At 41.3% G+C, this 12,667-nt stretch overlaps 1 protein-coding gene across 1 annotated transcript in view; it reads left to right on the top strand.

Moving 5' to 3' along the window:
• Positions 1-702: 702 nt before the first annotated feature.
• LOC311150737 (gamma-1-syntrophin-like) overlaps positions 703-12,667 on the top strand; it is a gene marked incomplete at both ends in the record, with an annotated part of 23,105 nt that continues 11,140 nt past the window's right edge. The window contains 10 exon segments of the mRNA XM_084188261.1: positions 703-729; positions 2,682-2,816; positions 3,095-3,151; positions 3,376-3,433; positions 3,534-3,577; positions 3,812-3,853; positions 4,172-4,274; positions 4,611-4,693; positions 5,073-5,203; positions 5,667-5,796. Of these exon segments, the coding sequence (XP_084044387.1) occupies positions 703-729; positions 2,682-2,816; positions 3,095-3,151; positions 3,376-3,433; positions 3,534-3,577; positions 3,812-3,853; positions 4,172-4,274; positions 4,611-4,693; positions 5,073-5,203; positions 5,667-5,796 (810 nt within the window).

Below are 12,667 nucleotides of genomic sequence, written 5' to 3'. Positions count from 1 at the left end.
CATATACCCCTAAAGCACAATGTTGATATACTGTAACTATTTCCTTTTCAAGGACTGCAGTTTTTTCACTGCAAGGTTGAGGACAAGGGAAGCATATGTTCTATATCTATCCTTATCCCAAACCAGAGCCATTTATTTATGGCTCTCTCCCATACAATCTATATTACTACTACAGAACAGAACTGTACTACTCCTTCATCTGAGACTTGTCTTCAACAGCTTCAATGATTAGCCCTGCTGTAACACCGTAACAGATATGGTAACACAGTCAGTCAGGTGACGGGAGCAATAGATTCCATATTGAAACATTTATCAGGATAGATACTTAGGTTCCCACCTTCAGCTTATGAATTATTCATAGACATTTAATGGTCTCTGGTTTCCCCCCTGATTAGTTCTGCACAGGATTCTGCTTGAAAGAAGTGAAATTGCAATGAAAATCTATTACTCTGGATTGATATTGCTTGGTCCCACAAGGATGACATGACAGAAAATAGGCAGACCATGCTAGTGGGTTTTGTGTTCGTATTAAGTAGAAAGGGGTGCACCATCATACAGTGCTTGGGCAATCTGTGCTATTACTACAAGTGAGAAGAACCATGTCACTGACTAACTGCTAGGTATTTTGTTCAGGAAGCTAATTCAATTTCCTTTTACAATTTCTCTTTTTCCAGGGCAGTTTCCCTCACTGTACCATAGCACATGGATTTCAAGACTTCAAATGAAGAGGTAGCTACAATTTGAGTTGAATAGATTTCAATCCCTCAGCATTTTGCAAAGATAATTGTAGCAAATTGGTCTGCCACAGCAAATAGCATTATGTATTTTTACTTGACAGCGTACTCAACTGCTGACACATGTTAACCTTTGCACCACAATGAGTATAATTAATTATCATATCTCTACAATGCATCATTGGCTAGGTAGATGAAAATGTGACTGTCCTTGTTGCATACCTGGTGCCTGGTGCCAACTGCCTGTGGTGTAAATTGTAAATGTACACAGACGACAGTATCTGATTGGAGTTGATGATGTAGCTAGATAATGATGGAGAGGATTAGGATGAGAGGGTAATGATGAAACACAAGATGGGATCAGAGATAAGGGTAATTACATACATGCTCTACAGCAGGTCAAACAATGCTCAGCCGAGCAGAGAGAGAGAGGCAGAGTAGAGGCTGCTTTTGACCTACCCAGTGATAGATATAGCAGCATCGTAGCACTGATTCAGCTCGGCTAACGAAAATGACTCTGCCTCCAACAGCTCCCCCCCTCTCCCCCCCCCCCTCTCTCTCTCTCTCTCTCTCTCTCTGTCTGTCTGTCTGTCTGTCTGTCTGTCTGTCTGTCTGTCTGTCTGTCTGTCTGTCTGTCTGTCTGTCTGTCTGTCTGTCTCTCTCTCTCTCTCTCTCTCTCTCATGAGACACACGCGCACACACAAACTCACACGTGTGAGACATACACACACCATAATGGTGATATTGAACTAGCTGTGGATATAGTGTGCAAGGCAACCCACTGTAAAAACACTTTCACATTGATATGCTGCTGTTGATATGAATAATACTCACCCAGGCTGATTTTTAATGGTTTCTTTACACAGAGCTAGATACAGTACAGTACAAGTAAATGTCATTCTTTGAGTTGCCATACCTGCAATTGAGCTACCATTTCTGTCTAAAAATAGTCACCTTCCTTTTTAACTGGTGACTAATGTATCCTTTAGCGACACTACTGCATTTGTCATCAAGGATGCTCAGTGACATTGTTGTGCTTGGCTTTACATGAGTAATCATGTCAGGTGAAGGTGTTTTTCTTATTTAGACTTAACCGTAGTTTCAAGGACAGGACAGGCATTCCAATTAGCTGGTGGGGAATTGGCTATACAGAATGCATATTTATGCAGATTAGCATGTTTTAAATGGATAAGATGATGATTTCTCTCATCCTTTTCTATTGCGCAACACTGAGAAATGCATATTTGGTGACTGAACATTTATTCAAACCTTTTAATTCCACAGGAATTCATAGACAAAATGAAGATTGATTATTTAATTGGAGATTTATTGAATTAGATTATTGTAAATCTTTTTTTCTGTTGCCTGTGATTAAGAGGCGTATCATTGCAGCAAATTATGAAATAATGATATTTATTTTCAGGGCCAAGACAACAATATATTTTGGTCTGATTAATGTTATAGCACAGTGCATAGAAAGAAAATGTAATTCAAACTAATTAGTGAAAATAATTTGCTGAGAACTAACCTAATTAGCAAATCTATATTTCTCCTGTCTCCTATTATCCAACGGAATTGCAACATAATATAGAAGATGTATGCAATATATTCACTAGTGGAAAAAAGATTTCCCTGAAGTGATCATGAATAATGATAGCTCTTTTCGAAACCTATTAGAGACAATGGTTTCTTGGTTACTAGTTAGGTTTTCTGAGAGTGGAATTCACATAATGTATGGGGGCATTGTTTTACATGTCACCATTTTGAAATTAACAGGCTAAGAAGAAGAAAAATATTAAATGTCTGTATCATTATCATACGTGTCACTCTGCCAAAAGTCTCTCCAATGTCTTTCCAATTCGATGACATTTTCATTTTATTTAATGGCCAGTTAATTCAGACACAGAAGAATGATACATGATTTTCCCACTTTGATTTACTTTGCAGGCAAAGACTGGGGTTTATCTGCTGCAAGATGGTAACGAGGAGCCTTTCAATATTCGACTGCACTTGGCTAAAGACATTCTGACCATTCAAGAGCAAGATGTCATCTGTGTGTCAGGAGAACCATTTTATTCCAGTGTGAGTAACCTGCCCTGCCTGTCAAATAAAATACCTTGGGAAAGGGTGTTTCAATTACGAGAAAAAATTGAATGTCAGGCAGACATTACATTTGGAACCATGAGAATGAGGTGTGAGCATGACTGGAGAGAAAATACCTTTTAAAATGGGCCTTTCCTTTGTAATTTGTCTTGTATATCAGTCAGCTTTGTTACACTTGTATTATCTAGGGTAAACTCTTAAACTCTAAGTATCTCCATAATAAACACCTTCTCTTTATTCCATCTGATTCCTTGTAGGAGAGAACTGTAACGATCAGAAGACAGACGATTGGGGGTTTTGGCTTGAGCATCAAGGTAATTTAGATCTCCATTGATTAATCAGTTTCTGCTTATTCTATCTTTTAGTTTACTGTCACCTAATGCAATTGATCTTTTAAAACCACAATTGATATATCAACAGTAGACTAATGGAGTAGCGTACGGGGGAAGACACAACAGTTTTTCTATTTTTTTCTCTCTGTTTCTTTCCTTCAAATGTTTGTGCAACAAACTACATAACTATATAATTCACCCCCTAGGGAGGCGCAGAACACAAAATCCCTGTTGTGATATCAAAAATATCAAAAGAGCAAAAAGGTCAGCTGTCTTTTATTTTTTATTTTTTTCCATTTCACTATGAATTATGAATCATGGTTTATTTACCCAAACATAATCATAAATCATATATTGTCTGCAGCTGAACTGTCTGGGCTGCTGTTTATCGGAGATGGGATCCTCCAGGTAAGTGATGGTGATGAGTATTTTGACAGTTTCTTCTGCCTTCTGTCATTCAGTGTTTTTACTACAGGTATGTCTGGTCGAATTGCAACCCCTTCACACTCTGCAGATCGATCACAATACGATATATTAACTCACTGAGCCACCTCAAAGAAGTAAAATAAACCATATCATGCATATCATCAGTTTAATTAATCAAATATTATTGTTACTAACAATAAGACTGTTTGTTTTTAGATAAATGGAATAAATGTTCGAAGCTATCGCCACGAGGAAGCGGTAAGAAGCTGCCAACTTAATATTTTATATTTCCCTGAAGCTGCAAACACTTGCAACACCACTTTATCTTGTTTAACGTTTTGGACCTTATCTTTGGGACCTGTAAGATCAGTTTTACACCTTTTTCCAATTTGTATGTATCAACCTCCCAAATGCGCGAGGCTGCATAAATCTCCCAGGTTTTCAGCCGATATCTAATCTACTTGTTCTAAGAAGGGAATTTGTACTACATCCATCATCCAAGTACTTGGTTGAAATGAGTAACAGACTTAGAAGTCCTATGGCAGTATTGTAAATTCACCAATTGTTTCATTCCAGGTGCAGGTTTTGCGAAACGCCGGAGAGGACGTCACTCTGACTGTCTCTTTCTTGAAGAAGACACCGGCTTTTCTGAAACTGCCCCTCTGTGAAGACTGCACATGTATGTGCATCTTAGAAACCTCCAAATAAATATCAGAGCTGAATTTGTATGTTATTTTCACTAAGGATATGATGAGAGAAAATAAAACAAGATTGGAGAAAAAACCTTCTCCATCTACACATGGATTATATAATGATTCATGCATTGTCTGACTGTTATTTGTCTGGTATAATAACCTCTGAAAAAGAGCTGGAAAGAAAAATTGCTTTGAATATAGTTTTTACCCGAAACAGAGCTAGACATAAAAGTTCTAGATATTGTACCAACGCTGAAGAAGATATGATATGACTTCCAAATGACTGAATAAATAACTTCTGAATGTCATTCTCCTCCCAGGTGTTCCAAGTGATCAGAGCAGTGGAACGTCCTCCCCTCTGTGCGACAGTGGCTTACACCTGAACTACCATCCTAACAATACGGTACAGTTTAGCATTCTTAACCCACCCTGCTTTGAGACTGATCTCATTTCTGTATAACTCTCAGCCATATCTGTCTCTCTGCAAATCTTGTAACAATGCCAGTAGGCTGTTGTTATTCCGCAGTGGCATTCACAGGCAGACGGTGACGGTCAGAGTGCTCTAACTCTTTCTCACTCTTTCTCTGGGCCAGAGGAATAAACAACGTATTCAGTAGTTGAACTATGGCTTGCACTTACACAGCTTCTGCTGCATCTACATCTACGTGTATGAATCATGAACAGGCCTGGGCTATTGACGTCTTAGTAAACCATGAGAGATGCCATATGAAGAACTAAACGAAGAGGTGTTCTCTTCTTTCTGTGTGTACAAACCCCTCTAGGACTCTCTGTCCTGCTCATCTTGGCCCACGTCCCCTGGGCTCCGCTGGGAGAAGAGATGGGTGGACCTGCGCCTTATTCCTCTCCTCCACTCCCGTCTGTCACAGCACATCCCGGGCTCTGACATCTGCAGGTAAGCTGAGCGCTGGGCTGCTGCAGGGGGAACGGGGAACGCTCGTTGTCAAAACGCAGCAAGGGGCCATTCTCTGTCACTACTGCTGAAGGTTCAGTGGCCCCTGTGCCTCGGCTATTTGAGAGGGGTCCGCTGGCGAGGGACTTTGGGGGCTCGGTGTTAGGATGACTTGTCTCCTGTAAATACCTTGAGACTATTCAAATGGATAGGTCAGCCACTGACAGTTAAGACAGTGATTCCTCCATTTGCTGCAAAGCTTGCTTGGCTGTTACTTATTTATCTTGAATAGAAATTGAGAGTGCATGGGTCATGATTAATATATGGAAAGACAAGCTGTTTGCCTGACTAAGGATAAAACAATATTGCGATATGCCTCGTCCATATTGATATCGATGTTAATATCATATTGAATTGGTGCCAACCACTACTAAAAAGTATATTTGTCTGATTCTGATTTCTTAAGGAAAAATGCATTTCAAGTCATAGCTGTGGATGGGGTTTGCAGTGGGGTAATCACGTGCCCCACCGCTGAAGACTGCCTAGATTGGCTCCAAGCAATAGCAGCCAATATATCAGCTCTCACCAAGCACAATGTGAGTACAATCAATTTATGTGCTTCTTAGGCAAAAACATGAGTAAGATATATTAGATTTTAGGTAGGTTTTCCATAGTCTTAAACAGCCACGGGTTCGGTTTTGATGAAAAATGCAATAGAACACTGAATTACTACACTAATATGGATTGAACATGGCTGTAAAAGTGATTTAGTATCTACACACAGTAGTTAACATATAACAGTTTATGATCTTGTCCATTTTCATTAAGGTGTCACACAGCTAACTGTATCATTAAATGTGTCAGATGTATCATATAAGTAATATACTTATGAATGTCTCCAGAAAGGGATTGATCTAGGGACACAACAATATAAGTTACTCTTGTTTTAGATTAAATCTCCCTGCCTGCACAGTTTACCTTTATCTTGTCAGCCCTAAGCAATCTACATTTTGTTCCAAACAAAATCGATTCAGTTTTTCCCAAATGTAGCGACAATTTGTTGTCAGTCAACCCTTACTCAGAGTCTCCTCTATGTAAACTGTATCCTTCCCTGATACCAGTATGGCTGAGTCGTCAGCATAAAGCAGGAGTTTTACTGTATCTGGCATATCATTAACGTATATAAGAAATAAGAGAGGCCCTAAAATGTATCCCTGCGGTACTCCACAGGATATTTCTTTGGCCTCTGACAGAACATCACCAACATTACATACTTGTGTTCTGTTGGTCAGATAAGACCTAAACCAATTCACTGCTACATCATTTAGACCCATGCATTTCAGTTTCATCAGGAGAGTATCATGGTCCACAGCTTTCTGCAAGTCTAACATGACCATAGCTGTATAGTTTCCCTTCTCACTTTCCTGCTTGATGTGGTCAAAAAGGTGCATAAGGCAAGTATCAGTGGAATGAGCTGTTCTAAAGCCAGATTGGAGTTAATAAAGAAGTTTGTGTTCGAGAAGGTATTAAAAATGAATCTCTCAACAACTTTGGATAAGGTGCTGAGGATCGACACAAGCATGTAGTTTCCTACATTTGTTTTACTGCTCTTCTTGTGGAGCGGAACCACCCGGGCTGTTTTGAGATCATTAGGAAATGTACCACTACTGATAGAAAGGTTTACAATATGCATTATCATTTTAGCAGTGACACAAGCACTATCCTTTATGAATCTTGCAGGAAGGTTATCCAGCCCAGTTGTTTTGTTTGTGCTCATTAAGAATAGTAGATTGGAAATGTTGTCCTCTGTTACCATGCACAGCTCAAACAAATCATTTGTGATACCTTTGCTATGGTAAAAGTTGTTAATGAAAGACTGGCCATTTACTTCTTAACCAGAGATGAGGCTATAGCGGTAAAAAATGTGTTTCAATTATTTGCAACCTTTGCCTGGTCATAGCATAAAACACCATCAATATTCAGGCCAATGTCCTTTTAAATGTTCCACAGTTTACGAGGCTGATGTAAGTTGTCATTAACAGCGTCTATGTAATGTTGGGATTTGGCCTTATCCATTTTGTATCTTGCCTGGTTTCTACAGTTGATATAACCATCATCATCTTGTTGTAGATTTGTCCTTCTGAATTTGGCCAGGTAGCGATCTCTTTTCCTTATGAGGTCTAAGATCTCGGAAGTGATCCATTTCCCTGACCGCTGTTTGATTCTAATTTGTTTCATCGGAGCCAGAGAGTCGAGTGCAGACAGAAACAGATCTTTAAAAAGATACCAAGCTTGATCAACATCATCACAGTTTAGTACATGAGACCAATCCAAAATTCCAAGTACTTCTACAAAACGTTCCTTTGAGTATTGTTTCATAGACCGTACCTTCATGTAGTTATTACCTGGCTCAAGTAGCATTTTGGATTTCTTACGGGTACAGTAGGTTACCATATGATCACTAAAACCAATATTTAAGACTCCTGACTGACAGACGTTCTCTTGGTCTGATACAATAATCAAATCCAAAGTTGATTTACTGTCAATACACACCCGGGTTGGCTCAATAATCAGTTGTTTTAGTCCAAATACCTGATTAAAGTTATACAGGGCATTTACTAGTGTAACTTGGGTGGTAACTGCACATTTGTATGAAAATCACCAAGCAGAATACATTCCCTATCAGCAAATACATTGTGATCACAGCAATTAGATTCAAGTAAATCATATACATTATTCTGCTTAGGAGGCCGATAGCACACACCAACAAGTATGGGACGACATTTAGGAAGAAGTATATCTACCCATGCAACCTCAAGATCCTCCATATTCAGATCTGAAAAAGGGTTAAAATGCACATAATTCCTAGTAAAAACACAAATGCCGCCACCATTTCAGTTTCGGTCAATTCTGTTAATGCTATAACCTTATTGTCCTCAATTGACCCATCGAGCCATGTCTCAGTCACAGCAGCTACTGCAGCCCGAGTGTTAGAAGCGAGGAGTTGTAATTCCTCTAATTTTGGCAGCCGGCTCCGTGCGTTCACATGGATAAAGTGAAGTCCTCTCCGATTGAAACAGTCAAACATGTCATTTTCTGTGCCCACTGCTGACACATCGACTATCTCATCTAGATTGCACTCAGCATCCCTGCTTGTGTCCAGCATCCCAATATTTGGCACGGCATTTAAACAGCATACATTGCAAACAAGCAAAATGTTACTTTGAGACTTTACAGCTTCATCATATGACAAGGGTTGGATATCTCCAAACTTTATGTGAACAAACAAATCACAAATGTCGCAAGCCACATAAGTATTTAGACCCTTTACACAGTACTTTGTTGAATCACCTTTGGCAGCAATTACAGCCTTGAGTCTTCTTGGGTATGATGCTACAAGATTGGCACCCCTGTATTTGGGGAGTTTCTCCCATTCTTCTGTACAGATCCTCTCAAGCTCTGTCAGGTTGGATGGGGAGCGTCGCTGCACAGCTATTGATGTTGGATTGGGTTCAAGTCCGGGCTCTGGCTGGGCCACTCAAGGACATTCAGAGACTTGTCCCGAGGCCACTCCTGCGTTGTCTTGACTGTGTGCTTAGGGTCATTGTCCTGTTGGAAGGTGAACCTTCGCCCCAGTCTGAGGTCCTGAGCGCCCTGGAACAGGTTTTCATCAAGGATCTCTCTGTACTCCAACCTGACAGCGCTTGAGAGGATCTGCAGAGAAGAATGGGAGAAACTCCCCAAATACAGGTGTGCCAAGCTTGTAGCGTCATACCCAAGAAGACTCAAAGGTGATTCAACAAAGTACTGAGTAAAGGGTCTGAATACTTGTAATGTAAATGTGATATTTCAGTTTATTTTATTTTATACATTAGCTAAAATGTCTAAAACCTGTTTTTGCTTTGTCATTATGGGGTATTGAGTCTAGATTGATGAGGAAGAAAACAATTTAATCAATTTTAGAATAAGACTGTAAAGTAACAAAATGTTGAAAAAGTAATGGGGTCTGAATACCTTCTGAATTTTTTTTTTTTTTTTTTTTCACCTTTATTTAACCAGGTAAGCCAGTTGAGATTAAGTTCTCATTTACAACTGCGACTTGGCCAAGATAAAGCAAAGCAGTGTGATAAAAACAACAACACAGAGTTACATATGGGGTAAAACAAAACATAAAGTCAAAAATACAACAGAAAATATATATACAGTGTGTGCAAATGTAGCAAGTTATGGAGGTAAGGCAATAAATAGGCCATGGTGTAAAATAATTACAATTAGTATTTGCACTGGAATGATGATGTGCAAATAGAGATACTGGGGTGCAAATGAGCAAAATAAATAACAATATGGGGATGAGGTAGTTGGGTGGGCTAATTTCAGATGGGCTGTGTACAGGTGCAGTGATCGGTAAGGTGCTCTGACAACTGATGCTTAAAGTTAGTGAGGGAGATGAGAGTCTCCAGCTTCAGAGATTTTTGCAGTTCGTTCCAGTCATTGGCAGCAGAAAACTGGAAGGAATGGCGGCCAAAGGAAGTGTTGGCTTTGGGGATGACCAGTGAGATATACCTGCTGGAGCGCATACTACGGGTGGGTGTTGCTATGGTGACCAATGAGCTAAGATAAGGCAGGGATTTGCCTAGCAGTGATTTATAGATGGTGAGGACCAGCCAACAAGAGCGTACAGGTCACAGTGGTGGGTAGTATATGGGGCTTTGGTGACAAAACGGATGGCACTGTGATAGACTACATCCAATTTGCTGAGTAGAGTGTTGGAGGCTATTTTGTAAATGACAACGCCAAAGTCAAGGATCGGTAGGATAGTCAGTTTTACGAGGGCATGTTTGGCAGCATGAGTGAAGGAGGCTTTGTTGCGAAATAGGAAGCCAATTCTAGATTTAACTTTGGATTGGAGATGCTTAATGTGAGTCTGGAAGGAGAGTTTACAGTATAACCAGACACCTAGGTATTTGTAGTTGTCCACATACTCTAGGTCAGACCCGTCGAGAGTAGTGATTCTAGTCGGGTGGGCGGGTGCCAGCAGCGTTCGATTGAAGAGCATGCATTTAGTTTTACTAGTGTTTAAGAGCAGTTGGAGGCTACGGAAGGAGTGTTGTATGGCATTGAAGCTCGTTTGGAGGTTTGTTAACACAGTGTCCAATGAAGGGCCAGATGTATACAAAATGGTGTCGTCTGCGTAGAGGTGGATCTGAGAGTCACCAGCAGCAAGAGCGACATCATTGACATACACAGAGAAAAGAGTCGGCCCAAGAATTGAACCCTGTGGCACCCCATAGAGACTGCCATAGGTCCAGACAACAGGCCCTCCGATTTGACATCTTGAACTCTATCTGAGAAGTAGTTGGTGAACCAGGCGAGGCAGTCATTTGAGAAACCAAGGCTATTTAGACTGCCAATAAGAATGCGGTGGTTGACAGAGTCGAAAGCCTTGGCCAGGTCAATGAAGACGGCTGCACAGTACTGTCTATTATCGATCGTGGTTATAATATTGTTTAGGACCTTGAGCGTGGCTGAGGTGCACCCATGACCAGCTCGGAAACCGGATTGCATAGCGGAGAAGGTACGGTGTGATTGGAAATGGTCGGTGATCTGTTTGTTAACTTGGCTTTCAAAAACTTTCGAAAGGCAGGGCAGGATGGATATAGGTCTGTAACAGTTTGGATCTAGAGTGTCACCCCCTTTGAAGAGGGGGATGACCGCGGCAGCTTTCCAATCTCTGGAGATCTCAGACGTTACAAAAGAGAGGTTAAACAGGCTAGTAATAGGGGTTGCGCCAATTTTGGCGGCTATTTTTAGAAAGAAAGGGTCCAGATTGTCTAGCCCAGAAGACTTGTAGGGGTCCAGATTTTGCAGCTCTTTCAGTTCATCAGCTGTCTGAATTTGTGTGAAGGAGAAGCGGGAGGGGGCATGGGCAAGTTGCAGCGGAGGGTGCAGAGCTGGTGGCCGGGGTTGTGGTAGCCAGGTGGAAAGCATGGCCAGCCGTAGCAAAATGCTTGTTGAAATTCTCGATTATTGTAGATGTATTGGTGGTGATAGTGTTTCCTAGCCTCAGTGCAGTGGGCAGCTGGGAGGAGGCGCTCTTATTCTCCATGGACTTTACAGTGTCCCAAAACTTTTTGGAGTTAGTGCTACAGGATGCACATTTCTCTTTGAAAAAGCTAGACTTTGCTTTCCTAACTGCTTGTGTATATTGGTTCCTAACTTCCCTGAAAAGTTGCATATCGCGGGGGCTATTCGATGCTAATGCAGTACGCCACAGGATGTTTTTGTGCTGGTCAAGGGCAGTCAAGTCTGAGGAGAACCAGGGTCTATATCTGTTCTTAGTTCGGAATTTTTTGAATGGGGCATGCTTATTTAAGATTGAGAGGAAAGTACTTTTAAAGAACAACCAGGCATCCTCTACTGACGGAATGAGATCGACATCCATCCAGGATACCTGGGCCAGGTCAATTAGGAAGGCCTGGTCGCTAAAGTGTTTTAGGGCGCGTTTGACAGTGATGAGGGGTGGTCGTTTGACCGCGGACCCGTTACGGACGCAGGCAATAAGGCAGTGATCGCTGAGATCCTGGTTGAAGACAGCGGAGGTGTATTTAGAGGGTAAGTTAGTCAGGATGATATCTATGAAGGTGCCCATGTTTACGGATTTAGGGTTGTAGCTGGTAGGTTCCTTGATAATTTGTGTGAGATTGAGGGCATCTAGTTTGGATTGTAGGATGGCCGGGGTGTTAAGCATATCCCAGTTTAGGTCAACAAGCAGTACGAACTCTGACGATAGATGGGGGGCAATCAATTCACATATGATGTCCAGGGCACAGCTGGGGGCTGAGGGGGGTCTTAGAGACTTATTTCTGGAAAGGTGGATTTTTAGAAGTAGGAGCTCAAACTCTTTGGGCACAGACCTGGATAGTATGAGAGAGCTCTGCAGGCTATCTCTACAGTAGATTGCAACTCCATCCCCTTTGGCAGTTCTATCTAGACGGAAAATGTTGTAGTTGGGGATGGAAATTTCAGAGTTTTTGGTGGCCTTCCTAATCCAGGATTCAGACACTGCTAGAACATCAGGGTTGGCGGAGTGTGCTAACGCAGTGAATAACTCAAACTTAGGAAGGAGGCTTCTGATGTTAACGTGCAGAAAACCAAGGCTTTTACGGATACAGAAGTCAACAAATAATTGCTCCTGGGGAGTAGGAGTGATACTGGGGGCTGCAGGGCCTGGGTTAGCATCTACATCACCAGAGGAACAGAGGAGACTAGAATAAGGATACGGCTAAAGGCTTTAAGAACTGGTCTTCTAGTGCGTTGGGTACAGAGAATAAAGGGGGCAGATTTCCGGGCGTTGTAGAATAGATTCAGGGCATTATGTACAGGCAAGGATATGGAAGGATATGAGTACAGTGGAGGTAAACCTAAGCATTGGGTAATAATGAAAGAGATAGCATCACTGGAGGCACC

The sequence above is a fragment of the Coregonus lavaretus genome, assembly GCF_964263955.1.
Source record: "Coregonus lavaretus genome assembly, chromosome: 23".
Lineage (NCBI taxonomy): Eukaryota > Metazoa > Chordata > Actinopteri > Salmoniformes > Salmonidae > Coregonus > Coregonus lavaretus.
Note: the sequence above shows the minus strand (reverse complement) of the source record. Positions and strands in the feature narration are given on the sequence as shown.